Source organism: Gopherus flavomarginatus, chromosome 1 (assembly GCF_025201925.1).
Source record: "Gopherus flavomarginatus isolate rGopFla2 chromosome 1, rGopFla2.mat.asm, whole genome shotgun sequence".
Lineage (NCBI taxonomy): Eukaryota > Metazoa > Chordata > Testudines > Testudinidae > Gopherus > Gopherus flavomarginatus.
This window is the reverse complement of record NC_066617.1, coordinates 41,168,262-41,194,973: the sequence shown is the minus strand read 5'-3', so window position 1 is coordinate 41,194,973 and position 26,712 is coordinate 41,168,262. Positions and strand designations below refer to the sequence as shown.

The 26,712-nt window shown below is 40.7% G+C and overlaps 1 protein-coding gene across 4 annotated transcripts in view; it reads left to right on the top strand.

Annotated features, from left to right (window-relative positions):
- The first annotated feature begins 2,549 nt into the window (after positions 1-2,549).
- MLC1 (modulator of VRAC current 1) overlaps positions 2,550-26,712 on the top strand; it is a 39,820-nt gene continuing 15,657 nt past the window's right edge. The window contains exons 1-6 of one of the 4 annotated variants that reach the window (XM_050936328.1): positions 2,550-2,707; positions 3,514-3,649; positions 9,073-9,162; positions 11,920-11,973; positions 12,054-12,155; positions 25,239-25,340. In XM_050936328.1, coding sequence (XP_050792285.1) covers positions 3,515-3,649; positions 9,073-9,162; positions 11,920-11,973; positions 12,054-12,155; positions 25,239-25,340 — 483 coding nt within the window. In that variant the 5' untranslated portion in view covers positions 2,550-2,707; position 3,514. Of the gene's footprint in view, positions 2,708-3,424; positions 3,650-9,072; positions 9,163-11,919; positions 11,974-12,053; positions 12,156-25,238; positions 25,341-26,712 lie in introns of all 4 variants that reach the window. The other 3 variants (XM_050936327.1, XM_050936325.1, XM_050936326.1) reach the window with 3 other exon arrangements.

Sequence of the window (26,712 nt, the reverse complement as noted above, 5' to 3'; positions counted from 1 at the left end):
GATTGGCACAGTGAAGGAGAAAAACCGTATGGATGCCCTTGTGGAGCTTTTTACAGGGAAATTACTCCACTTGCAAAGAAAAAGCAGGAGTTGGGAGGTTTGACTCACAGCTTCTCTGGATCCCAAGAGATTCATATATGTATTTTTAATGCATTTTGCAGTAACCTGTACATTTAGATAATCTTAAACAGCTTAAATTGATCTAAGGCTTTAAATTAGCTAAAATTGATACTGGACCTTAGATAGTTTTGAATATCAGAAAACATTCATTCAGAAAAGCTTACATTGGAGGCTCAACAAAGAGTCTGGAGATCTGAACTGGGTGTTTGGATGCAAGTTAAGAGATTGCCGTTGGGGAAAGCTTATTAGAAATAGAATTAACTCCCACTGCATTCTGTCTCAATTTCTTCAGCAGGGAGGAGGAGTGTTAAGAAGCTGCACACTCAGAGATAAGAGGACTGAAGAGGCAGGTGCTTCATAAGATTTCAGCTTCTTTTTTCCATGGATCCTTACTCCTTCTTCAGATCTAAGATCTTTTCTCCTGAGGTAGAGAATTTAATGGAATTTCTCAGGCCCTCTGTCCTCAGAGTTTTACTGTAAGATGTTTTGGCTATAAAAAAGGGCAGAATTTCATCTAGATGCCTTTGATAATTATTAGCATTAGAAATATACTTTGTTAGGGCCATAAAATAAGAAGTAATTTGTATTTTTGACAACACCAAATGTACAATACATACATTATATAGACCAAACGCTTGTATGACTTATACATACAAAAAAGAGAGAGAGACTTATGCATGTCCTCTTTTATCCCCATCAGAGTATAAATTGTGTGGAGAATGGCAGGTGCAAAAAAAGATCTAGGAATATGATTACTGTTGTTATGGTAGGGGATAGGGCAAAACCTCATTTAAGCCTCCCTTCATTCAGAATAAATGTAAGAAACAATCAAGCACCTTTATGGGACCAGGCAGCTGAAACAATAGGAGCCACCACCCAAGCAGGGCCTGAGTAGAAGCTGAAGGATGTGGCCCAAAGGGCTTTCCTGGAGACTGACAGAGCAAACACAGGAGCTGGGGAATTGGTTTGGAAGAGTAGCACCTGTCTGTGTGAGAGAGAGGAGGTAAAAACACTCAGAAGGACACACAGATGAGAAAAGCAGCCTCAGAGAGCCAGAGAAGCCCTGGTAACATAACCCTTTGATAAAAGCTAAGAAAGAGAACTTTTGGGTATAGTGCTGACTGAAAGAAGCTTGGAACTGTGAGGAATGAAACCAGTCTCCTGTTATTTGATTTCTAATTTGTTCAGGGAAAGAGGACTTTGTACAGTATTTATACATAAGCAGGATAACATCAAAGAAATACCCGATTTCATTATCAGTTTCTCTTACTAATGGAAACAACCTGTCAGTCCCATAATATTTTATTGAGGATTACATTGCGCAATTATTATCTATTTTATCATTAGAGAAAGACACAGATGGTAGAAGTATTTGCATGCATTTCCATGAATAAAAAGGAACAGGATAAACTGTTTAGGGCCAATCTGTGCTAAGCTACATAGTGTATCTTCAACATAAACTACAGTCATCTATGATACATGATGAATTGCTAAGTCTTTAGTCTGTTAAAAACAACTGTCAAATTTTAATTATTTGATTTTTTTGTAATATTGGCTGATATTCACCTTTTTTGTTGAACAATTTAATGTTTAATGTTAGTACATAGTGAAAAATGATGGCTTTTCTGAAGTTTTTGAAGCATACTCTGAAAGGTGCTGTTTTTTCAATATACTGCAGTTTGAACTGTTTATTAGTTACAGTGGAGTTTTAAGTGTGTACAAAAGACCCTCTAATTGCTGTAGTTGTCATGATGCCAATATCTTGAGGGTAGATGCATTCCTGTATTTTTTTGTTTCCTAATAAGCAGAAAGAAAGGATTCAGTTGGACCATGACTATTGCATGTTACTGTTGCCTACTAGAATTTTAATTGTATTTTTTAACCAAAACTATGTTCTGTAAGGCTCAGTGCTAATATGAGTCAAATGTGCAAAGTTTATCTGAACATTCTGAGAAAACCAAGATTTAGTAATCAAAACATATTCACAAAAAAATCATTGGAAGGAGGCAAAGCACTCTTCTTGGTAGACACAAGAGTTTTTGAAATAATATATATTTGTTAAACACCCTGAAGTGCATAAACTTTTTCTTTTATAAACTTTTTTAAAGAAAACACTATACTTTCAAGTGTTCTCTCTCCTGTGAAATAAGAACTAAATTATTTGGAAAGAATTCTATGTAAAACATTATTATTGGATATGGTAATATATATAACTTTGTTAAATTCGTTATATATATTTCATTTAAATGTCTGTTATAACGTAGCACACTCATTTGGAAAAACATCAAGTTTAAATGTTTGCGTACCTATGGGTTTGATTTGGAATCAGGCTTAAGAGAATATAGTACAGTCATCTTCCAGTGTATTCTCTTCATTAAAATTCAGGAGGCATTACCCTGTTCCCTGGCTTAACTGCAGTTTTTGCCGTGCTTTTGTTCCGTATGAATAGATGTTGTTGAAAGCCAAAGTGGAAGAGCAAACTTTTCAACGGCAGAATGAATCACTGAGCAGTGAGAATATCACAAAGTGTACAGACAATTCTACTCACAAAACTATTTTAAACTGACAACTAACTTTTCAATTTAAGGTAAGCATGCAGATTTTTAACTGTTGAAAACTGTACAATACATTATAATAATCTGCCTATTATTGAAGGCATCCGAATGGATTGGAAAAGAGAGAAATGAACAAAAATATTAGCTAAATTTACAAACCCAATGATTGTTACTAGATACCATTTTAAAAAGCAATAAAATATGTTATAACTGAAGTATTCTGAATAAATGAGTCCATCTGAATCATTTTAAAGTTCTTTGAGGATGATGTCTAAAGCCAAATGAAAATTAGGAAATAAACATGTTTAGAAAAACTTCACAGTCTCTTAGTAATGTTTAAAAGAAGAAAAATACTTTAGTTTTAGATATATCTACAAAGTTTACACTTAAATCACTAAATGCTAATTTTCTTTTGCTCTAAATCTTCTTCTAAAGATTTTCCTTAAATCCAATTTTATGAAATTAACTACAGTGTAAACAAAAAAGTGTATTAGACATACAGACTTTTATTTACACTACCGTATAATATTGTTGACTATGGATATAGGAAATTCTCTTCTTGTATAGAGCTTAATTAATGTTTGTACAGTACTTTGAAGATGTAAACTGCTAAGCGCTAATTATTATTATTATTATTATTAGTTTATTATTTCATTTATTAAATTCTAACTAGATGAAGAGTGGTTTTAGTGCTCATGTGCCTAAGGATGTAGAAAAACAAGACCACACTTTTTGGTATCTGCTTTTAGTTTTCATTTTCATGGTTTTTAAAAAATTTACCTCTATAAAGTGTTATGACCAGGGAAGAAGGTTACAGAGAAGAATTTAATTATGACAGGATGCCAACTTTGGAGCGTGGAAAGCAAGAGAATGGAAATTATGTACCAGATATCAAATCTAGTGACCTTCAGATATCAACGAGGTTTCATCCTTGTTTTAGTTATAGAACATGGATCTTTTCTTTGTTGATGGGGGTAAGTATTTTAAACATACTATTGCATTTCATACTGCAAGGAAAGTCTTGATAATTGTGAAGTTTTTTCTTTAGGGAAAGTTAATGAAATTAATCTCTTCACTGATAATATTCAGGAGATGAAAATATATAAATATTAAAATTCTATGTTCAAACAGAAACATATTTAGCAACTATAAATACATTTTATAGCTAAATACATCACTTTTGTAAATCTGTTCAAGGCAGTAGTTTTATACCAAGGCTGAATTTGACCTGTAGTGTCCAAACATCACAATCTGAGAAAATAGATTTATAGTTAGTGGCAAATATTAGGACATAGTCACTGTAAAAGAAATTAAACATATTTTAATACTACCTAGGCAGATCAAATGTTTCACACTTTCAGTATATTTTGAAACATTATGTTAGTACTTTGTTTACTATGTTTTTAAAATGTGTGTGCAACATTTGATTGTCACTTTCTCTTGTATTAGAGAATAGAAAGATCCTTTCCTAAACACTTTCAGTAATAAGAGACATGCCCTGCCATGTGTGTGGTTTATGCAAACCTCATGTCAACTTAAATTGAACTTTCATGGATAGAACCATGATCTTGAAGGAGTATTGTATGAGTCCTTGACATTCTGACCACTAATGACTAAAAGAACAGACATGATAATTATTAGAACCTATATTCCTGGTGTTTTTTCTTGTTGGTGGCCTCTGTGTTTTGTGGAATCACTTTGCAATAACTGAAAAGGTGATTATTTTCATTTTAGGACATTGTTTTTATTCACTGTGCAAATAAAAGTCTCATTTTCACTCAGGTCCCTGACCTTTTTTTCTCTTTCTGACAAATTAATTTGCTTGAACAGCTTGAACTTACTTGAAATACCTGATTACACAACCAGAAGGGGCAAAAGAAGAGCTGGTTTTTTTAACTGGATTTTTTCAGTGTGCTTTCAAGCATTCTTAGAAAGAGAAGAATTTGCTATCTCATTCTGGGGCGCCGTCCAGACCAGTGAGGGGTTGTGTCACTGCCTGCTCTGTAAACTTGGGTGCTTCACAATGCTTTGCTGTTGTGGCTCCCAACCTGGGCCGCTCACAGGGGTGGCTCTAGACATTTTGCCGCCCCAAGCACGGCGGCATGCCATGGGGGGTGCTCTGCCGGTCGCCGGTCCCGCAGCTCCGGTGGACCTCCCGCAGGCGTGCCTGTGGAGGGTGTGCTGGTCTCACGGCTCCACCGAAGCTGCAGAACTATTGGACCCTCCACAGGCATGCCTGTGGGAGGTCCACCGGAGCTGCGGGACCAGCGGACCCTCTGCAGGCATGCTGCTGAAGGCACCCTGCCTGCTGCCCTCCCGGCGACCAGCAGAGCGCCCCCCCGCGGCATGCCGCCCCAAGCACGCGCTTGGCATGCTGGTGCCTGGAACCGCCGCTGGCCACTCACAACCAGCCTGCCAGCATACGGGTCACACCCTGAGTTTCTGTGTGCTAGGCAGTCCTGGTTCAGCAGCTCAGACCCTAGCATCCCATCTACAGCCCCACTCTGGCTTTCTCACCAATCTTAGTTACAATATGAAATGCCAGTCCTGGATTTTTCCCAAACTGTGCATTCTACACTGTCAAGCTGTCTCCTGGACAATTCAGTTATTACAGTTTGTTGTTGCTATAACGAATCAGTATTCAAGAGTTTGTTACTTTAACTGGAGTTACCAAACCATTCAGTTTAAATGCACTACTGGACTGGTTTAGATTAAAAATGAAACACGTTTATTAATGAGAGAAGACAGGATTTTAAGTGAATCCAAGTGTAAGAGCTAAAATTCGAAATGGTTATAAGCAAATACAAGTGAAAATACACGTATAAAAGTCTAAAACTTAATCTGACAAGTTTTGGTTCAAGTCTTTCTTTAAGATGGCCTTTTTTACCCACAGTCTCCCAGGAAGATGGTAACTGATCCTTTCCTTGGTCAGGATCTCTCCCAGTGGCCCAAAGTTGCTGGTGTCTTTGTCTTCTTAAGTGAAGGGACAACTTTGGGGTTTTCTGCCCCTTTCTTTTATAGTCTAACGAACCTTTGAAGAGGATTCTTCTGAAGGTTACCCCTCAAACCAAAGTTTATCCAGACAGTGAGGAAGTCTGGTGGTGAAGGAGGCTCCATTCTCTTTCTTCCCTCACTTGTGTTTGCTAAAATGGAAATTCTTCTGTTTCCTGCCATTACTTTGACTTAAAGTAATTCCAAGCCTTGTTCACCTTCAGATCCTTGGGTTCTTCAGTCCAGTCCACTTCCCTAACTAATTCCCTTATTTTTTTAAAGTTTGCCCTTTTGAAATCAAGGACCAAGTTGCAGATTTAGTTTTGTTTATTCTTCCATTTAGTTTAAACTGAATTAGCTCATGATCACTCAAACCAAGGCTGTCCCCTACCAGTTCTTCTATGAGGTCCTCACTATTCATCAATACCAGATCTAAGATGTCATCACTTCTTATTGGTTTGGTGACTATTTGGTGAAGAAATCTGTCAGCTATCACATGCAGGAAAATCTGGGCCTTACTATTATTAGTAGCACCCATCTTCCAGTCTATAGCCAAGAAGTTAAAGTCTCCCATAATCACACAATTCCCAGTAGTATTTATTTCATTAAAACATTAAAAAGGTGTCTATCCACATTGGATGCTGGGAGTCTATAGCACACCCCAAGCACTGTCCCAGGGGAGCCTCTGGCAGCTTTCTTTCTGAAAGTGATTTTGACTCAAACAGACTCTCTTTTATCCATTCCGTCACTTCTAATTGCTTTACAGTCTACCTCAATATTAATGTACAATGCTACTCCAGCATCTTTCCTTTATTTCTGTCTTTCCTGAACAGCACATACTCTTCAATACCTGTACTCCAGTCATGCCTACAATTCCACCAAATTCCAGTGAGAATCTGGCAGCATCATTTGTTCCCACATGAAGGACAATCATGGATTCTTTCCTGCTCCAACTAGGATACTCTTCAGCCTCAGGTCCACATCCTGTATCTTAGCTCACGAAAAAGAGCACACTCTTCTGTTCTCTGGATCAGCTGTGATGACAGGCCTATTAGTTCTTCTTAGTAGAGAGTCACCAGTCACGTAGACCTGCCTCTTCCCCTGGTGTTGGAGTGATTGTGCGGCCTTCCTTCTGTTCTTTCTTGCTGCAAGTCCCCTTGTCTTTTGTTCTCCCTTGCAATCTTCTGCAAATCGTCCTCTGTCCTCCGGGGCTGTGAACTCTTCCCCTCTTCTTGTAGGAGTAGCCTCTCTTCTCTTCTTCCTTGCCCTCTCACCTAGTTAGTTACTGCCTTCTGTGCCCCTCCTTCATTTTACAACTCAGCATATTTGTTCTTGAGCTCTATTTCTCCTTCACTTGCCGGTCTTTTCCTCTGCTTGGTTCTCGTAGTCACATGTTTCCACTGTCCACTTTCCTTACCCACAGTTCTCCGGTCCAGCTTACATTGGCAAGTCTTGACTTTTCCCTTTAGCCTCCTCTTGCTTTCCCTCCATCATCATCTTCAGTCAACCATCATTTCTACCTGCATCCATTATGCCATTTCTTTTAAGGGTGTACTTCAGCAGATAATGGCTCAGACTACCATACCCATGATGAAACCCAAAACGGGAATGTGATGCGGATGCTTGTCTCTCAATATGGGCTCAGTCTGATGCCCTGCTTAGGCCAGTTAGGCCTGGTCTACACTAGCGGGGAGGATCAATCTAAGTTATGCAACTTCAGTTACATGAATAACGTAGCTGACGTCGATGTCCTTAGACCTACTCACTGCAGTGTCTTCACTGTAGTGAGTCAACTGCTGCTGCTCTCCCGTTGACTCTGCCTGCGCCTCTTGCAGCGGTGGAGTACAGGAGTTGACAGAGCGCTTGGGGGTCAATTTATCACATCTAGACTAGACGTGATAAATCGACCCCTGCTGGATCAATCGCTGCCCACCGATTCGGCGGGTTGTGTAGACATACCCTCAGTCTCACCTGTTCTTCATGGGATGAGCCAATTCACTTCCCAGGTCACACTGCTATCTCCCTTTCATTGGCCATCTGACAAACCAGCTCTCTGCTCAGAGTGGGAAGATATATAGGTATCACACTAAAATGCAGCACTGAAAGCACCTCCAAGATATAGTATACATAAAATATAAGAATAACTGGGTGATATAATGGTTTAAAACAGTAGAAGGACAATAATGTCTGAATTATTTGCTTGGATCTTGGTGTATCTGCAGTTTTAGAGAGTGGAAGCCATAGAATTTGCACTCTCCTACATGGAAATAACTCAAGAAGGCAATAATGGGACATAAATGTATTGTTGTTCCTATGTTCTGAACCTATTAGGCCCATTAATCTTCTAAGGTCTGAGTTCATTCCCACCTAAATAAAAATGATTATTTTACTGTTGACTTCAAGTGGACCTGGATTAGATCCACAATCTGTGAATTCAGTAAAACAAACAAAGGTAATAATCAAAATAAATATCTATTTCTTAAAAACAAAACACAACCCGCCCCCGATGATTTAAAAGGGTATTTAGATGAGGGTCACTGAGATTCACAGGGCAAACTGCAAACAAGAAAAACACAGCAGTATGGTGGAGAAAGATAAGAAACCAGTCCTTTCATCAGCGTATACAAAAACTCGTACTGATTTTAATTCTGCATGTAGAGCATGGGCCAGATTGAGTATAACAATTAATACTTGCATGTGTGCATATAAATAGCATTCTGGATTCTGCCCTGTAAAATTGAGTAAATGGTGAGACTGTAATTCTCCAAAAGAGGTTATAATAATTCACACATTTCTAAATCAATTATGTTTTTGCAAGAGCCTTAGTATAACTATAACAGGAAAAGCCAAAATTGAAAATCAGACTCTACATTTATGATTGGTCAGCTTTGTACATATAAGGTTTTTTTCATGATCCAAACCTCAGCACATGGAATTTTTGAATTGCACATATAAGGTTTAGAACAGTGTAAAAACCTGATTGTTCAAAACTGTATGCCAAAAAGCATTCATGTACAATTTTGTGAGCATAAATTTAGAGGTGCAGTTGAGAGCCCTTTGATATTTTGGTCCTAAAAGATTCATTTTTATCATCAAGCTATTTCAGCCCAAAATTAAATTATGATATGACTACCTTCTAAACATTTCTTTATGTATTTGCCAAGTCATTACACAATATTTAGCTCAGATTTGCTTGTACAATCTAATATTGTCTTAATAGCCAGCGAAACATGTTCTTTTGACCTGTACATCTTTTGATGTTTTGCTTCATTATCAATTGTACAAAGACTGTGTTATTAAAAGTTCAAAAGTACTTTATTTTGAAAGGACTACTGGTTTTCATCTGTCCATTTGCTCTTTTTATACATTTTTGACATTAATTTTATACCACATTGTTGCTTTGCAGACTTGCCTTCTTGTTACTTCTGGATTTTCACTTTATCTGGGAAATGTTTTTCCATCTGAAATGGATTATTTACGTTGTGCAGCAGGTTCAGTAAGCATTCTTAATTAATTGCTGTGGCTGTCTGAGAATGCACGCTATAATAAATAATTTTATGAACTTAATTGCCTTTTAATCTGTCTCTCTTCTTCATACTCAAATTTTCTCTACCCATCATCATTTTATCCAACATTATGCTTTCTCTCCCACCCACACAATAAATGTTCCTTATGTAGGTTTTCGCTGTACATTAAAGCTAAAGGGTTTTCACAAAGAATTGTTAGTAATATTGTGCTTGTTAAACAGCTGCCTGGTTTCTCACCAAAAGTGAGATGTGGTATGGGATGCAGTGATGCCCATGTATATTTTTTATATTATAAATTGTCTCCTGCTGCGGAGAACCTCTAGGGAGGAAATTTCAGTTAAGATTCCCTTGTGGTCCCTCACCCTATATTTGTATCTGGTGGGTAGATGCTATTACGATAGATGGGTTTCATTCTCTCTCTCTCTTTCCCTTTCTCTGTCTTGGGTTTTATAAGGTGCATGTTACAAAGTATCTAAATGTTAACTGAATGAAAGGTGTTCTATAAATATTATTACTTTATTAGTAAAATCTGTAATAATTTGACACTCTAACAATTGAACAACAAAGATAGGATTTTATAATATTGTTCCACTGCTGTGGTAATTTTTTTCTTCTATCAAAATTTTGCAACAGACACCAGTTTGAGAGTTAAAGAATAAGGTTGGCAGAACAGATCACATTAAGCTATACACAGCCATGGTCAATTTTTCCTCTGGCATTTATCATCTCCATTTTAGATCTCCGTGGGTATGATGAAGTTAGCTCAGATTCCTTTGTATACTGAAATATTTGTACTGTGTCATTATTTTGGTGATATATAGCAATCTTGTTTCTAATTTAGGGCAAGGGCAGTGTAGCTGTATGACCACAGAAGCAGCTCAGGGAAAAGATTGTGATTCAGAGAGTGCAACAGGAGAAAAACAAAAGTATTCTAAGGTTTACTTTGCCTCTTCTCTTTGTGTCTTGCATCAAGTGCAACTTGGTCAGACTCATGGATCAGAAAGAGAGTATAAAGTCTTTACCAATATATATCAAATTGGGAATGATCCTGCTGCCATTGAAATCAATGGCAAAACTCCCATTAAATTCAGTGGGAGCAGAATTAGGCCTTGTGTTAATGTTAACTTGGGGAAGGGGAAGGGATTGTTGTTTTCACTCATTTAATCATTTTTCTTCCTTTAAAAATGTTCCCCTCTTTTTTGCTAACATTAAAAATTGTAAATTAAGTGCTGGAGAGACACTATTGAGCACATTAGCTAAATGCTAACCTGCTGTTATACTGGTTCTCATTGGCAAATTGACACTGTACAAATGTGGGACTCAAAGGGTGAACCCTGGCCCCAGTGACGTCAATGGTAAAACTCCCATTGACTTCAGTGGGGCTGGGATTTCACCCAAAATATCCCTTGGACACAGAAGATGATTAATAGAGCTGAAAAAAATAATTGTTTTTTGGTTCAGTGGCTGAGCTAAAAAATCTGGAAAAAAACATTTGTTTAGTTTTGACCCAAATTGAATTTTTTTTCTCAGTGAAACAAGAAAAACAAAAATATGTTATTCACATTGACCACAGCGTTTCAAATGGTGTTTCAAAAGAACATTATAAAATGAAATGTTGATTTGAAATGACATTTTCTAAATGAAATGTTGATTAAAATGGATGTTTTCCAAAGATAGTGTAGAAATGGGTTGTTTTGCAAATGTTGAAATGAAACATTTTGACATATCCAAGATATTTTTTTTGCAGGGTTATTTTTGACCTGAATTCACAAATATGTCTGTGCCCTCCACAATGCATTTTCAGCAAATTTGCTATTTACTGAAAAAAATTGCCTAGCTCTAATGATTAGTGAAGGAAGCATAGATGATGTGGAATTGATTTTTTTTTAGCTGAAAACCATTTTCTATAACTTTATTTTCATAGTTTTCTGTTTCACTTATAAATATCTTCTAACACTGCAGTAACATCCTAAATGTGTGGAAGGGAATGGAGCCTGCATTGAGATACAAACTTCATAAAGGTGAACACTTGGGAGATAATAAGGTCACTTCAGGAAAGTTTTCCTTTATGGAATGTAGACTATTTTTTCCTAGTACAACTCGCTATAGACCACATTCTGCCCTCACATATACACAGCTCCCAGTGAAGTCATGGGGGTCACAAGTACAGTTCTGAAGACATAATATAACCCCACAAATTAGTTTTAGAAAGATCTTCAAAATTGAACTATCGTCAAAACTAGTCAATTTTTAGGTCTAACAATTTTGGCTTCTTTAGAACTTTTGGCTTGCTGGAATTAATTTAAACTAACAAAGGCATGAATTTTTTTCCAGAAAGACTGCTGTTCTTTCATTGAAAGCCTAGCTATTGCAGCATACCCTTAACAGTGAGAGAGACTGTAGTTCATTACTGCCCTGAATCCCCTGGAATATTAAAATACAACCCATACTTTTTGCGTTTGAGACAAGTGTAGCAGCCTTTGCTCTGAATCTCCAAGCTTTTGTTTGCTTGTTTGACCCTTCATATTATTTGAATATATTTTTATGTTTTATTTATTTCTCCTTTTTTCCTCATATTATTCATTCACTTTCTAATGCAAAATGGATAAAGGAAAATTTTACAATATGTACCAGACCCTCTAAGAAACATGTATGCTATTCTTATTACATTTATGCTTTGTTTTGTAAGCAGTTCTATTAATCGTTCCTTCATTTATTTTTTCTAGTGTATTCCTTCAGCAGTTGTGAGTTTTGCTATAGCAAGAAACAAAGTTAATGTGGTAAGTGCTTGGAGGTTAGTTGATTATTCATCTTTTATTCTTTTGTCAGCTGAAAACATTTTTTTGCAATTGTTTTACAGATACCCAATTTCCAGATTCTATTTGTCTCTACATTTGCTGTCACAACAACATGTTTAATTTGGTTTGGATGCAAACTTGTCCTTAATCCATCGGCAATAAATGTGAGTTATGAAAAAATTATCAGCCAACTATGTTTTTGTCTTTCTCATAGACTTAGAGACTTTTAAGCCAGAAAGAACCATTATAATAATCTGTTCCAGGGGTTCACAAACTTTGGTTTGTGGCTTGGTCAGGGAAAGCCCCTGGCTGGCCACAAGATGCTTTCTTTACCTGAGCGTCCGCAGGTACGCCTGCTCTCAGTGGCCGCAGTTTGCCGTTCCCAGCCAATGGGAACTGCAGGAACCAGTGCGGGCCAGGCCACCGCTTCCCGCAGCTCCCATTGGCCAGGAACGGCGAACTGTGGCCACTGGGAGCTGCGAGTGGCTATAGCTGTGGATGCTCAGGTAAACAAAGTGTCTTGCAGCCCACCAGGGGCTTACCTTGAACAAGCTGTGAACCAAGTTTGGGAACCCCTGATCTAGTCTGACCTCTTACACATTGCAGGTCACAGAACCTTGCCCACCTACTCCTATAATAGATTCATAACTTCTGGCTGAGTAATTTAAGTCCTTAAATCATGATTTAAAGACTTCAAGTTACAAAGAATCTACCATTTACTCTACTTTAAATCTGCAAATGACTCATGTCCCATGCTGCAGGTGAAAAACCCCAGGGTCTCTGCTAATCTAACCTGTGGGAAAATTCTTTCCTGACCTCCCCTCTGTCTTTACATAACACATTGCTGACTAAGTTCATCAATAGTGTAATTTTATTTCAGTCAATGCAGTTATAACAGGGATTAATTTGGCCCCATAAACCTACATATTATGGAACGTATAAGAAGGAATTATTCAGCAGAAATTTTCTGTAGTATTCTGAGTCACACAAGGCCGAAAGGTATATATCTTGGGCCAGATCCTCAGCTGAGGTCAATGAGTATTTGCTAGCCAGGAATGGTAGGAGAACCTACCCACACTCCATAATCTGACAGCTGAGATAAATGGAAGGTATAGGAGTCACTGTTTCGACTTAGCACAACCCAATGATCCTTCTACATGGGAGGAGGGGAGTGTCTATCAGATGTAGGATCATGGGCGATGGGTGAAGCCCAAGGCCTCGCTCCCTCTTGTTGCTCTCAGCTGCTCCGTGATGCTGGAATATAAGAAGTGAGGAGAGGTCCCAAACCTTGGTATTTTAGTGGATCTCATCTTCAAGCTAAGTCTGATCTTTTCCTTTTTCTTCTTTGACTGATAGGCGACCTCAGGAACAAACCTACAAAAAGCCTTTTATGACTAACATTTCTTTTGGAGTTCTTCACTGGTTAACTGGCATCCAGTCAATGAAGTTGACAACAGTCAACCAAAGAAGAATTCATCCACATTAGAATTGTTCTTACATTCAGCAATCACCATTAAAAAGTTAACATACAAAACAGCTAACATATAGTGTTATCAAATTCACACAATATTCCCTATACCTAGAAAAGAAAATACATATGGTATCTCAGATACCAATATGAGGTAATGTTGCTACATTTTATTTATTTATTTTTAATGGTGACCATTGTATCTTACCTCTGTGACCATCTGCTAGACATTTCAAAAGTATAACAGAAAGCCATAAATATATAAATAAATAAATTGGAAATGAATGTTCTGTCCTTGCTAGTTAGCACCCAGAGAGTGTATCTCTGAATGTGTTTAACATAGTATTGTAAGTTCCTTTGAGATACACAAAGAATACTTTATAAAAGTTAGTTGTTATTAGTATTATATAAGGCTTTTTCCCAAAAACATTCTGACTGTTGCTAGCCCCAGTACAGTTACATCAGATTAGGAAGAGCAGAAACGCTAGTGTAGAAAAAATATTGGCAGTTCTTTAACTATTCTGTCATCTGCACCATTAAACGGTGGCTAAAATCCATACTGAGGCACCTAAATAACTGGTCTGATTTTCAGAGGTACAGAGCTTTCAAGTTAATAGTAGCTCTGAGTATTTACTTTAGAACTTTTGAAAATCAGAGCACTTTAATATATGTGCCTAAATTTAGACACCTACATTTGAAAATGTTGACCTTTATTCCTAGTACCCTTTCAGTGGTTGTGTACCTATACATTCCACTGCAGGTGTATGTGCACCCAGAGCACTCTAGTTGGAGACTGTTGATAGCAGTACCACAAGGCAGTACACATGCCATTGTTCACTGAGCCTAGGATGTAAAAGGGGAATGTCCACAGACTGCCTCTCAGTTCCTTCTCACCTCGCATGGCAAGAGTTGCAACTCCCTGTAGCTTTTGCTTAGGTTTGTCAGCTTTTGAGAAATTACTCCTTTATAATGTATACAGTTAATTTGTTAGTAGTTTATAGTGTAGTTAGTAGAGTTATAGAGTGGAGCCCTGGTGGATTTATTATGAAGGAAACCCCAGGCTTCAAGCAGTGTGCCACATGCAGGGCCATTACCCTGTTAGGATGGACACAAAAAGCTGCTTGATCTGCCTTGGTGAGGTGCCTTTGAGGGACAAGTACCCTGTGTGTAACTCATTTCCCAACAGAACAAAAAAACAGAGATTTTCACATCAAAATGCATCTGATGAATGTGTCCTGTGTCAGAACCAGAACCAGATTCCACACTGATGAGGAATGCCTCTCCAGCTCCAAATCATAAATGCAGGGATAACACCATTTCTTGTTCTCCATGCCAGCCTCACTGAAGTGCTCCAGGCATTCCAACTCTGATAGGTACTCTAAGTCCCAGTCCTTACCTCACAAGAAGTCCTCAAGTAAGTCCTCTTGTGAGGAGTCAGAGCTTAAAAACAAGCATAGGCCTTCCACAGCAGTGTTTGATGCAGCAGTATTGACTCTGGCTTCCCCAGGGTCATCAAGACTGGTGTCTTCATCTATACCATAGCTGTCTTTTCGGCATCCAACAAACTGGGCATTGGTGACACTGTCACTGAGTGCTTACCTTTGACTTTGCAGGCCTTTCTAGTGGCAGGGGACCTACAGTGCATTCCACTGTTGCAACACCCAGCACTGCCATTGGCATTGTCAGTATAATCTCTGCAGCATTGATGGCTTCGTCTTCTCACCCTTCCATGTTGGCATTGCTGGCTCTGCCAATACCATTGGCATTTCCAGCTCTGATTCCATCATCAGTGTTCCATCCTGTTTCGTTCACTTGCTCCCTTGATGCCATAGGGTTAGCAGTAGGCGTGCCAATTACCTAGACCCCTGCATACACCAACAGGGGCTGCTCCTCCATTTACTGTGAAGAATTACATCTCTTCCTCTGATTTGGACCATGAAAGGATGGTATCCCTGCTGAGGTTTCAGTCACCCTATATACCTTGTTTTAGAGACATTAGGACCCCGTATTAGGACTAGCAAAGGATGTATTACCCTCCATGACCTTACTGGTCCTGGGAAGTTCTAGAGAATCTGGACCTCCATCAGAGCTGTGATCCAGAAGAAGGTCCCCCTCTCCTTTACGGGAGTCCTCTAGAGAAAACTCTTTTACAATACCACAACCTCCTCTAGTGCCTGGGGAGGAAGGAGAGCGAATGGAGGAACCCATGGATGTGTTCCCCACTCCCACATATCCTCTTCTATGGCTGAGGTTGCCCCCCCAGAATCAACATTCCCTCTTCTGGAGAATTTCAAGGTCTTACAGGACTTTATAAGGAGGGTGGCCACATCCCTGGGGGTGTAATCAGAGGTTGTGCAAGACTATCCCTGTAAGCTCTTGGACATATTACAATCACCTGTCCTAGGAAAAATTGTCCTTCCTATTAATGAAGCTTTGCTAGAACCAGCCAAAACCTTTTGGCAGATTCCAGCTTCCATCCTCCCAACATTTAAAGTGAGTGGATAGACACTACCAGGTTCCTCATGAAGATTTTGACTATTTCTTTACCCAATCTGGTGGTTCTGACCGCCAGTGAATATTCTAGGAAGTCACAACCTAAGGCTACCTCCAAGCATAAAGAATGCAAAAAACTTGATCTGTGTCACAGGAAAGTTTACTCCACTACTAGCCTTCAGATGATGGTGTCTAATTTCCAGGCACTGTTATCCAATAAATGTTTGTTTATTGGTCAACAATTTCCAGATTCGCTGGCAAAATGACAGAGGAGTACAACGAGCAGTTTTTAGCCATCATTATTGAAGGTCACCTCACTGCTCAGACATCATTCCAAGCAGCATTGACATGGACTCCCCGTCTGTAGCTACTGTCGTCTCCATGAGATGTGCCTCTTGGCTGCAGGCCTATACATCCTGTGGGAGCTACAAAACACAATAGAGGATTTACCCTTCCAAAGGACTAAACGGTTTTCTCAGAAAACAGCTGATGCCATGCACAACTTAAAAAGACTCTTTGGCAGTACTCCATTCTCTGGGAGCATGCACTTCAACAACACAGAGAAAGCAGTTTAGGTTTCAACCATGCTATAGAACCTCCTTTCAGCAGAGGTCACAAGGCACTGCCAAAAAGAGGACTCAGCTTCTCAAACATCGCCAATTGGCATTGTCTACAGATCCTTCTCAACCAGACATCTTCGATTTCTAAACAGTTGTTTTGACTATTCTATGGAGGGCTGCATATTGACGATATCACTCTCCCTTCCTTCGGGAAGCATCTATCTCCCTGTTACAGTGCTTGAGAGTGTATTACAATGGACAAATGGGTGCTTAGCATTGTAAAGGAGAGATATGTCATCCAATTTACTTCCCTTCCTTTCCCCAGCCTACCTTCCCCATCCCTTTTCAGGGATTCATCTCGCAAGGCCATTCTATTTCAAGAGATATGCCCTCTTCCAGAACTGGGAGCTACAGAAGAAGTCCCTTACCACCACAGAGGGAAAGGTTTCTATTCCTGGTACAACCTGATCCGAGAGAAGTTTGGTGGCCTTTGTCCCATTCTAGATCTAAGAAAGCTGAATAGTTTCATCAAGAAAATCAAGTTCAGGATGTCACCCTCACCTCCATTATCTCTTCCCTGGAGATTGATATGCTGACCTCAATTTTTAGGATGTGTACTTCCAAGTATCAATACATCCTGGCCACAGGAAGTATCTTTCATTCACAGCAGGCAACAACCATTGCCAGTACACAGTGATCCTCTCTGGGCTGTCATCAGGCCAACTGCATGGTGTGGTAGCGGCTCATCTGTGCAGTTTAGGTGTTCAGAGTTTTCCTTACCTAGGCTATTGGCTTTTTCATGGAACACCAGGCATCCAGGTCCAAAACAGAATCCTCATCATCAGACAGATATTCTCTCAACTGGATCTGAAACTAAACTTAGACAAATCAAAGTTGCAACCAATACAATACATAACCTTCATAGGAGCAGACCTTGATGCCACTACTGCAATGGCTTTCCTTCAGACAGAAAGATTTCAGTCCGTAGCATCTCCATCCAAAAACCTCAAGTTCAGCCCCATGACAAGAGTGCGTTCCAGCCGGCAGCTCGTGGTCTCTTGCACATATATAACTTTGCATGTCAGACTTTACCTTCGCTGTCTACAGGCCTGGCTCCATTTGGTATTTTGGCCAGTGAGGCATTCTCTGGACGTACAGATTTGCATCCCTGTGTGAGTGCTTCAGTCTTTGGACAGATGGTTGAATATGGGGAATGTGTGCAAAGGAGTTCCCTTTCTGTTCCCAGAACTGACCTTAAAACCAGATGCATCTATGCTAGGCTGCAGAGCCTATCTTGGTCCACTTCAGGTGCAAGCTCTTTGGTCACCTCAGGAAGTCTCTGCACATAAACCTTTAGAGCCCCAGGCTATTTGTCAGATCTGCAAGACATTTATGTTCACTGTCAAAAGCCAAGTGGTGCAAGTCCACAAAGACAATGCCTCTGCTATGTTTCATGTCAACAGGCAGGGAGGTGCAAGGTCAATTCAGCTATACCAAGAGGCTATCCAGCTTGGAACCTATGCAAAAGAAACAAAATTTCCCTGCAAGCTTTCCACCTTCTGGGAGTGAGGTACACTACTGCAGACTCTTTCAGTAAGGATTTCATAGACCACCATGAGTGGTCAATGAAGAAGGACATCCTTCTCCAGATCATCCATCAAAGGGGATACCCAGTACTAGATTTGTTTATGATCACCTGAACAACAAATGCAAAAAAATTTGCTCAAGAGTGGGCAAAGAATCCCTTATGTCATGGTCCAGTCACATACTATATACATTTTCTCCTGTTCCTGTCATTCCAAAGGTATTCAGGAAACTGGTAAGAGACAAGGCAACATTAATCCTAGTGGTACCAGCTTGGCCAAGGCTGTAGTGTTTCACAGACCTACATCAACTCTCTGTCCAGTCTCTGATAACTCTATCCCTGTTCAAAGATCTCCTGTCTCAGAACCACAGCAAGTCACGGAATTCCAGCTTCCAATCTCTCCACCTCATGGCATAGCTGATCACTGGTTGCATACTCATGAGAGACTGTGCTTCAAAGATGGCCAAGCTATTTTAGTGAGCAGCAGAAAAGATTTCCAGTAGAGCCGCTACAGGAAAGTGAAAGAGATTTTCAGTCTGGGTGCATGTGATGGGGTTCCCGGGGTGCAACCTGGACTGTGGGCCTCTTGAGCCCTCTGTCTCACCAACCTAGGGTATCCATCTCACGATGTGATGCTGTTGTTAATCCACAAACCTCTGGCAGATACTGCACTTACACAGACATCCACAGGCAGGGCTATACCCAACTGAGTTACATGAATGCTTTCCCCAGCCACTCATGAACCAATAATAGAGAGGCTCCAGCCAATTCCCCCCAGGTCCCCAGCCTAGCACCCCAGAACTGTACTGTCTTGCCCTGGTCAGAAGCCCAGTCTGCCCCTCCCTCAGTGTGGAGAGGACACACATTTGCCTTTTTAAACTGAGCTGAGATTTCCTAAGCACTTCAACCAAAACACATAGTTTTAGGTAAAATATAAAACAAATTTATTAACTACAGAAAGATAGATTTTAAGTGATTATAAGTAGCAAGTGTAGAGATCAAAGTTGGTTACTTAAGACACAAAAATAAATTTGCAGTCTGAGTTCTACACACTAAACATGATTTGAATCAAGCAGTGTCTCATCTTGAAGGATGGTATGGTTCCTCAATACACAGCCTGAGATGCTTTTCTAGCTTGGGACTAGCCTCCCCAGTTCAAAGTCTTTGTTCTCCAGATGTGTTTCCAGGTGTTGAGTGTGGAAGTGAGGCCAAGTCATAATGTCACTTCCCCTCTTTTATAGTTTCTTCCAGCTTGCTGGAAAGATCTTTTGATGTGGGGATCAGGCAGTCTGCATTGGTCAAGCAGTCTCCATTGTCTATGTGTTGTCTCTGAGAAGTCTTCTGGGATGGTCACCGGGAGTGGATTTCCTGTAATGGGCCATCAGCCCATCTGGTTACTCCATAGTTGTACCTGAAAGCCTGGTTGTGGGTTTTCCCAACCTCACAACATATTTCAGTAACACACACATAGGAAAACTTCATAACTTCTCATACAATGGTAGCACAGGATATTAATGTTCAACAGATCAAGACTTTTAAAATGATACCTCATAAGACATACTTTATACAAAATGACAGCAGGGCCACCCAGAGAATTCAGGAGGCCTGGGGCAGGGCCAGGTCTTCTGTGGCAATTCAGCGGTGGGTCCTTCCCTCCAAGAGGGACCAGCCGCTGAATTGCCGCCGAAGAATGAAGCAGAGGCGGTAGAGCAGCCTAAGTGCTGCCGATCGCAGCTTTTTTTTTGCTTTTTTTTTCCAGTGCTTGTACTCACCGGGCGGCACTCCAAGGCTTCGGCAGCACTTCAGCGGCAGGTACATCATTTGCTCTGAGTCTTCCGCTGCACTGAAGGACCTACCGCTGAACACCCGGAGCAAGTGAAGGGCCCGCCGCCGAAATGCTGCCGAAAACCCGGAGTGGCTCGCGGAGCTCCTGCGGGACCCAGGGCCTGTGGCAAATTGCCCCACTTGCCCCCCCTCTGGGCAGCCCTGAATGACAGTAGTGAATATGGAGGTTCCAGGGAGCTGCAATGAGGTGCAGAGTGCCACAGTGTGATCTTACTGTTTATCTCCCCATCACAGAGGTTAGACTTCTACTGACTATCCATTACTCCTGAAATCATCTGCCTTTCATTTAGTTCCATGAGGGTCCACCTGGCTCCCATATCTGCAGTTCACCCACCAGTTGATGGGTTTTTTATTTTCTCTCACCCTTTGGTTTCAAGATTTCTCAAGTGTCTAGTCAAAGTCTACCTGCTTGTGTCTGACCCTGTACCTTCTCAGGACTTTAATTCTCTGGAACTCTCTGGTGACAACCTCACTATCTTTATCATCTATGAAGATGGCATTTCTGGTGGTAACCACGTCTTCAAGGCAAGTTTCAGAACTTCAGGCTCTTCTAGCTGACTCTCCTTTCAGTCTTTCATGAAGACAAGGTTTCCCTTAGGCCACACCCCACTCTTCATAGGTGCTAACTTTTATTTTTGCCGGTGGGTGCTTTTAAAGAGAGGCGTATGGTTGGAGAGGAGGCTATTTTCAGTATATTTATACACTTCTTTCATATTCTAGCTAATGAATGTATCTATCATTGGTATCGTTACTATTTTAATAATGATTCAGTTGTTGTGAACTACTTAATTACATTATAATGAATTACAGTATATTAAAATCATGCCAATCACCTACAAACTATCTTCACTAACGTCCCAGTTTAAAGACATCATGTCTCACTGTAGATTTCTGGATGAAACTGTCAACACTCTTATTTACATCTAGTTCCCTGGTATTGTCTTGATGCACGGTAAGGACAGCTACATTATTCAGCTATGTCTCTCTCATTGATGACTGGAGATAATTTTTAAGTCTTCTGAAGCTGGAGATTGAGTTCAGGATGATACAGGCACAGTGAAAAGGATCCTTATGAATTTGCAGTACTCTGAAAACATAGTGCTTACAGAGTACTGCAAATATCTTCAAGATCTCTTTTATGATGGGTAACCGCTAATTTAGGCACCACCATTTTTTATGTACAGTTGGGATTATATTTTGCCATGTGCATTACTTTGCATTTAACATTGAATTTAATCTGCCATTTTATTGCCAAATCACCCAGTTTTGTGAGATCCCTTTGTAACTCTTTGCAGTCAGTTCTGGACTTAACTGTCTTGAGTAATTTTGTATGATCTACAAACTTTGCCACCTTTTTGCAGATCATTTATGAATATGTTGAACAGCACGATTTACTTCTCTCCATTCCGGAAAATGGACCATTTATTCCTGCCCTTTGTTTCCTATCTTTTAACTGGAGTGGCTGGGAATGCTTTCAGGATCATCTAATGATCCTTAATTTAATTTAATGAAAGCCTTTTGTATCTTAATCACCCTGCCTCTGTTTATAAACAAACTCCCTGCCCCAAAGGCAGAAGTTGTTAGCAGCACAGAACTCATCACATTCCACACTCTAGCTCTGGCTCCTGGGTGTTGAACACCCACTATTTTTTTCCGTGGGTTCCTGAGCTACAGGGCATGCACGGAGTTGGTGCCTATGCCACTCTTCCAAAGCCAAAGAAAGACTCCACACCTGAGATATTCGCATAGCTTTGGCATTCTATCTAGATCACACTCCGTCCTTGCTCAGTGATCGGTCCTTGAACTTGTGCCAGTCCCTGAGATCTTTCTGACAGTTTCAGAAGGCAGCAAGGCAGCAAGCCGGTCCTTGTTATCAAAAAGCTTGAGAAACACTACTTTAGAGACTCTCCCTGGCTCTTTGTAGTGTATGCTAAGAGTGTAAAGGCCATTTAGTGTCAATTCAGCGTATTTCTGACTGGATTTCTGACTCCATTAAACTCTGCTATGATCCTTCTAAAGCCCTCTACCAAGCATTATGTCTTATTCCACCAGGGCTTAGTCCACTTCATCAGCTTTCCTGAGCAACACTCTGATAACAGATATCTGCAGAGCAGCAACGTGGTCATCTGTACATACCTTTTCCAGACATTTCGTCATCGCTCAAGACTCTCGTGACAATGCCAACTTTGTCAAGTTGGTGCTACAGTCTCTGTGCAGATCATCCAAAGTCCCATGACCTGGAAGGAAACTGCTGATGAGTCACCTGCAGTGGAAAATATATGTGCCCAATAATCATTCCAAAGATGGAAAAGATTACTTGCTTGTACAGTAACTGTTGTTCTTCAAGAAGTATTGTGCACATATACATTCCATGACCCTCCCATCTTTCCCACACAGCGGTGCGAAAAATGGAGACGGAGGTGGTAGGCAAGCCCCTTTTATGCCCTAGACTCAGTGCATGAGGAGAACAAAAGCACATACACAATTTAGTTGTACTGCTGTCAAACCTCTGACTCGAGTGTGTTGGGTGCACATACACCTGCAGTAGAATTTATATGTGCACAAAACATTTAGAAGAACAAAAGTTACTGTACAGGTACGTAACCATTTTGTTCAGGTTGCATGGTAATCTGCATTACCATACTATTATGTACTGCCAACTGTAGTGAGATTAAAGTATTTTGATCATAGTAATAATACTTAGCTCTTATATAGTGCTTTTCATCAGTATATCTCAAAGTACTTTACAAAGGAGGTGTCATAATCCCCATTTTACAGAAGGGAAAACTGAGGCACAGAAAAGGTGAGTGAATTATCCACGGTCAACCAACAGGCCAGTGGCAGAGCTCAGAATTGAGCCCACATCCCTCAGGCTAGTGCTCTATCCACTCAACCATACTGCCATCTCAGAGACTTCAATGCAGATTAAAGCACAGTGTGTGTGTGTGTATGGTGGTGGGAGGGGGCGCGGAATTTGGGTATAGGGTTAGAAATTTAGAAACATGTAGAAGTTAGAGAGAGGTAAATTTATAACCCAAACAAATGTAATTTCCGATTTGCCAGATTCTATAGTCTAGTACAGGTGTAGGCAACCTATGGCACGTGTGCTGAACATGGCACGCAAGCTGATTTTCAGTGGCACTCACACTGCCGGGGTCCTGACCACTGGTCCGGGGGGCTCTGCATTTTAATTTAATTTTAAATGAAGCTTTTTAAACATTTTAAAAATCTTATTTATTTTACATACAACAATAGTTTAGTTATATGTTATAGACTTATAGAAAGAGACCTTCTAAAACGTTAAAATGTATTACCGGCATTACGCGAAACCTTAAATTAGAGTGAATAAATGAAGACTCGGCACACCACTTCTGAAAGGTTGCCGACCCCTGATCTAGTATGACAATCATAAGACATCTTTGGCTGGTTCGTCATACTTTTCCAAGACATCTGAAAGCAGATAAATTGCATATTGATTCTGTGGCCCAGATCCTCAGCTGCAGGTGTGGATTTTTGTGCTGCTTTGATCCTGGACTAGCTGTGCACCAGGCTGATCTATGGTGCTATGATGGTTCTATACTACTGGAGGATCTCCTTACACTGGAGTGAACCTCCCAAGGCCAGCTATGCAACCTTTATGGCTGCTTTGCACTGGCTATGTAGTGCAAAGAGACTTCAGTACATGAGACAAATAGTTTATTTTAGTCTCCCTACTTGCTCATTTCATAACCATTATAATATGTCTCTGATGATTCATTATATGGTTCATGGAAACCGCACAGGGAAATATTAGTCATTAGGCCTGACATGGGTTTATTGCTAGTAATTTGGAGGATATTGGACTCCTAAAATATTAAATCTCTGTTTAATTCAAAGCACTTTATGACTTAAAGCAACACCATCTGTGGAGGGCCTTTGTTCTTCGTCAGCAATGTTACTCATCTTCACAGATAACTTTTTAAAAAAATGTTGCAAATGTTAAAATAAATACCCTATGGGGGCCAATCCCAAGCTGTGCTGTGGCTGCTTTGTGGTGCTTCCCCAGTAAAATAGCCATGGAGTCAGCGTAGCCAGCCATTTGTGGATCATCCCAGCGAAGGGGAATCTTCTGGTGACAAAGGGCATGTCTACACAGCAATTAGACAGTCATGGCTGGCCCGTGCCAGCTGACTTGGGCTCGCAGTGTTCCGGCTGCAGGACTATTTCATTGCTGTGTAGATTTCTGGGCTTGGGATGGAGCCTGGGGTCTAGCACCCTGTGGGATTGGAGGATCCCAGAGCTTAGGTTCCAGCCTGAGCCTGGAAGTCTTCATAGCAATGAAACAGCCCCACAGCCTGAACTCCACGAGCCTGAGTCAGCTGGCATGGGCCAGCCATAGGTTTGTCTTTGCTGTATAAACAGATCCAAAAAGTTTGCCTGCACCATCACATTCTTCCTCAGCTGTTAGCATAAGAAGAGTGGCCAAGGAAAAGAGTATATTACTGGGATTTCCCTGAATCCTAGCACTCTCTGGGTGCTATATCAGTCTTTTTGGACCATTGCAGCCGATACAAGTTAGACACACCTTCAGGCAGTTCTGATTTATTCTGGGACACTAGTCTTGTGGATAACTGACCTAGGATCTGTCAAGTGCAAAGATGGCTTTGTCACGTTTGTTACCTACTCCCTCCCTTTCTGCAAATGGCACTGCATGCTCCTCAGCCACAGAGGAGGATCATGAGCAGTGAATTCATGTGGTTCCAAAATCCTTTCCTAAAACATAAGATTTGAAAACCTCCCTAGTCAGATGTAGCATTTACAGAGGCAGGGGGTAGTTTCAGTAAGGATTTCTTCTAATGTTTAGAAATATCTCTTTAACTTCTATTCTACAGTATGTCTTTTAATGTGCATATGTAAAAAGGTGTTTGCTTCTGATTTTAAAATATGAAATTGATACTTCAGCCAAATAGTATCTTTATTTTTTGTTGTTCTTTGTGCTGCCACTTTCCCTAGAAGCTAAATATGTCAAGGATCACAATATGCCTACACCTAAACATGACACACTGAGGAAGATCAATTTCAGTGACCAAAAAAAGGCCTCTGAAATCTGCCTGTTCTGATTTTCTTCAAGAAGCCTGGTATGCCAGATATATGTGAGAGACAAGGTATAACTCTGATCATTTAGAAAGCAGGACTGACATGAAAAAACAATAGGAACTTATTAATCATGGGTCAACAGTTTGCTAAAAATTTATAGACAGTTATGTTTTTTAATATTACTTATTTAATGCAGTTTGATATGGTATTCTGTTGGCAGATAAATTTCAACTTGATTCTGCTAATTCTGCTGGAAATCTTCATGGCAACTACTGTGATCATTTCAGCTAGGTCTAATGAAGACTGCTGTAGGAGGAAGAAAGTAGGTTTTTCCTTAAGAACTATAATTTGTTAATTTCATTTTTGTTTCTTTTCTTAAGGGTGTATGCTTAAACAGGTCACTTCTCCCCTTCTTTCTTTATGTTGACTAAGTACTAGTGACTTCATCTTTATATAATAATTTTATATTTATTTGTGAAATTGATTCAGAACAATAAATAAGAGAAATCAAAGTACAGGAGACACTTGTTTGCAGCAACACCTTGCAAGAACAACGGCTGCTTAAAAGCAATATTTTCCCCTGGGAACTCTTTCCCTACTGTGAATTGTCTACTCGGTAACAGTAACATAGCTGCCACGTAAGAGCAACATTTGTGATTGACACCTGGGTGTCATTTGTGATGTCACATCCAAGGGTGGAGATGGGGGGCATATAGGGTGTTTCCCCCTCTGTCCCAAACTGCATCATTCCACTCCCCTCCTGACCCTTCAGTTTGCCCTGCCTGACAAAGCCTGCATGGAGAGTATATGTAGGGGAAAGTTGGGGAGAGGATCTGGAAGAGAGGGGATTTTTCAGGGAGGGAAGCTGGAGTCAGGGAAGCATCAGAGGCAAAGCTGAAAGGTTTCCTCCTCCTATCCTCAGCATCTGGCTTACAGGCGGTGGTGGGGGGTTGCTGTTTTGAAGTGGGGCATATGGGGGAACCCCCCGTGCACTGAGCTGTCCCCTCCATCTTGGTTGCCAGTGGCGGGGTATGTGTGTGCTGTTTTGCAGTGAGGGTTCGGGGGACCTCCCTCCCCAGAGCACTGACCTGTCCGCTTCCCTGCGCCTGTCTCTGCTGTCTGTGCTAGGAGCCACCTCCACACTCCTCCCAGCTAAGCAGCCCTCGCCAGAGTGGGGCATAAAGCTGCCAGCAGAAGTATCCTCAGCCTTTCCCCGGCAGCTGGGCTCGATCAGCCGTTTTGCAAACTGGGGGCTCCCATGCCAAACACAGGGTGCCCCTGCCCATTCTCCCAAAACTTGAGGTCTCCAATCCTGCCTCACCCCCAAAACATGGCTGCCACACCCCTTTTGAAACACTCTTAACTCTTCATACACTTTTGGTCAGATGACACTCCCCCTAACAGCAACAGCTGCTTAGGAGCAACAGCAAAAGGGCACCAATATGTTGCTACTAATGAGTGTCTACTATAATATAATGATGCCCACATTTTCTCCCATCTCCAAAGGTGCAGAGGGCCCTGTGCAAAGTGTGACTACTATAACTGTACTGTGCACCATGGTCAGGATACCATGAGCTCATGCAGGGCATCCATATTCCTTGCTTTTTGTAGAGCATAACTCCATTGGGACACTTTGACAGTAGGCGGATAGTGTGGTTGAAGGACACCATAATTGTGCAGATACTCTGAGCCAT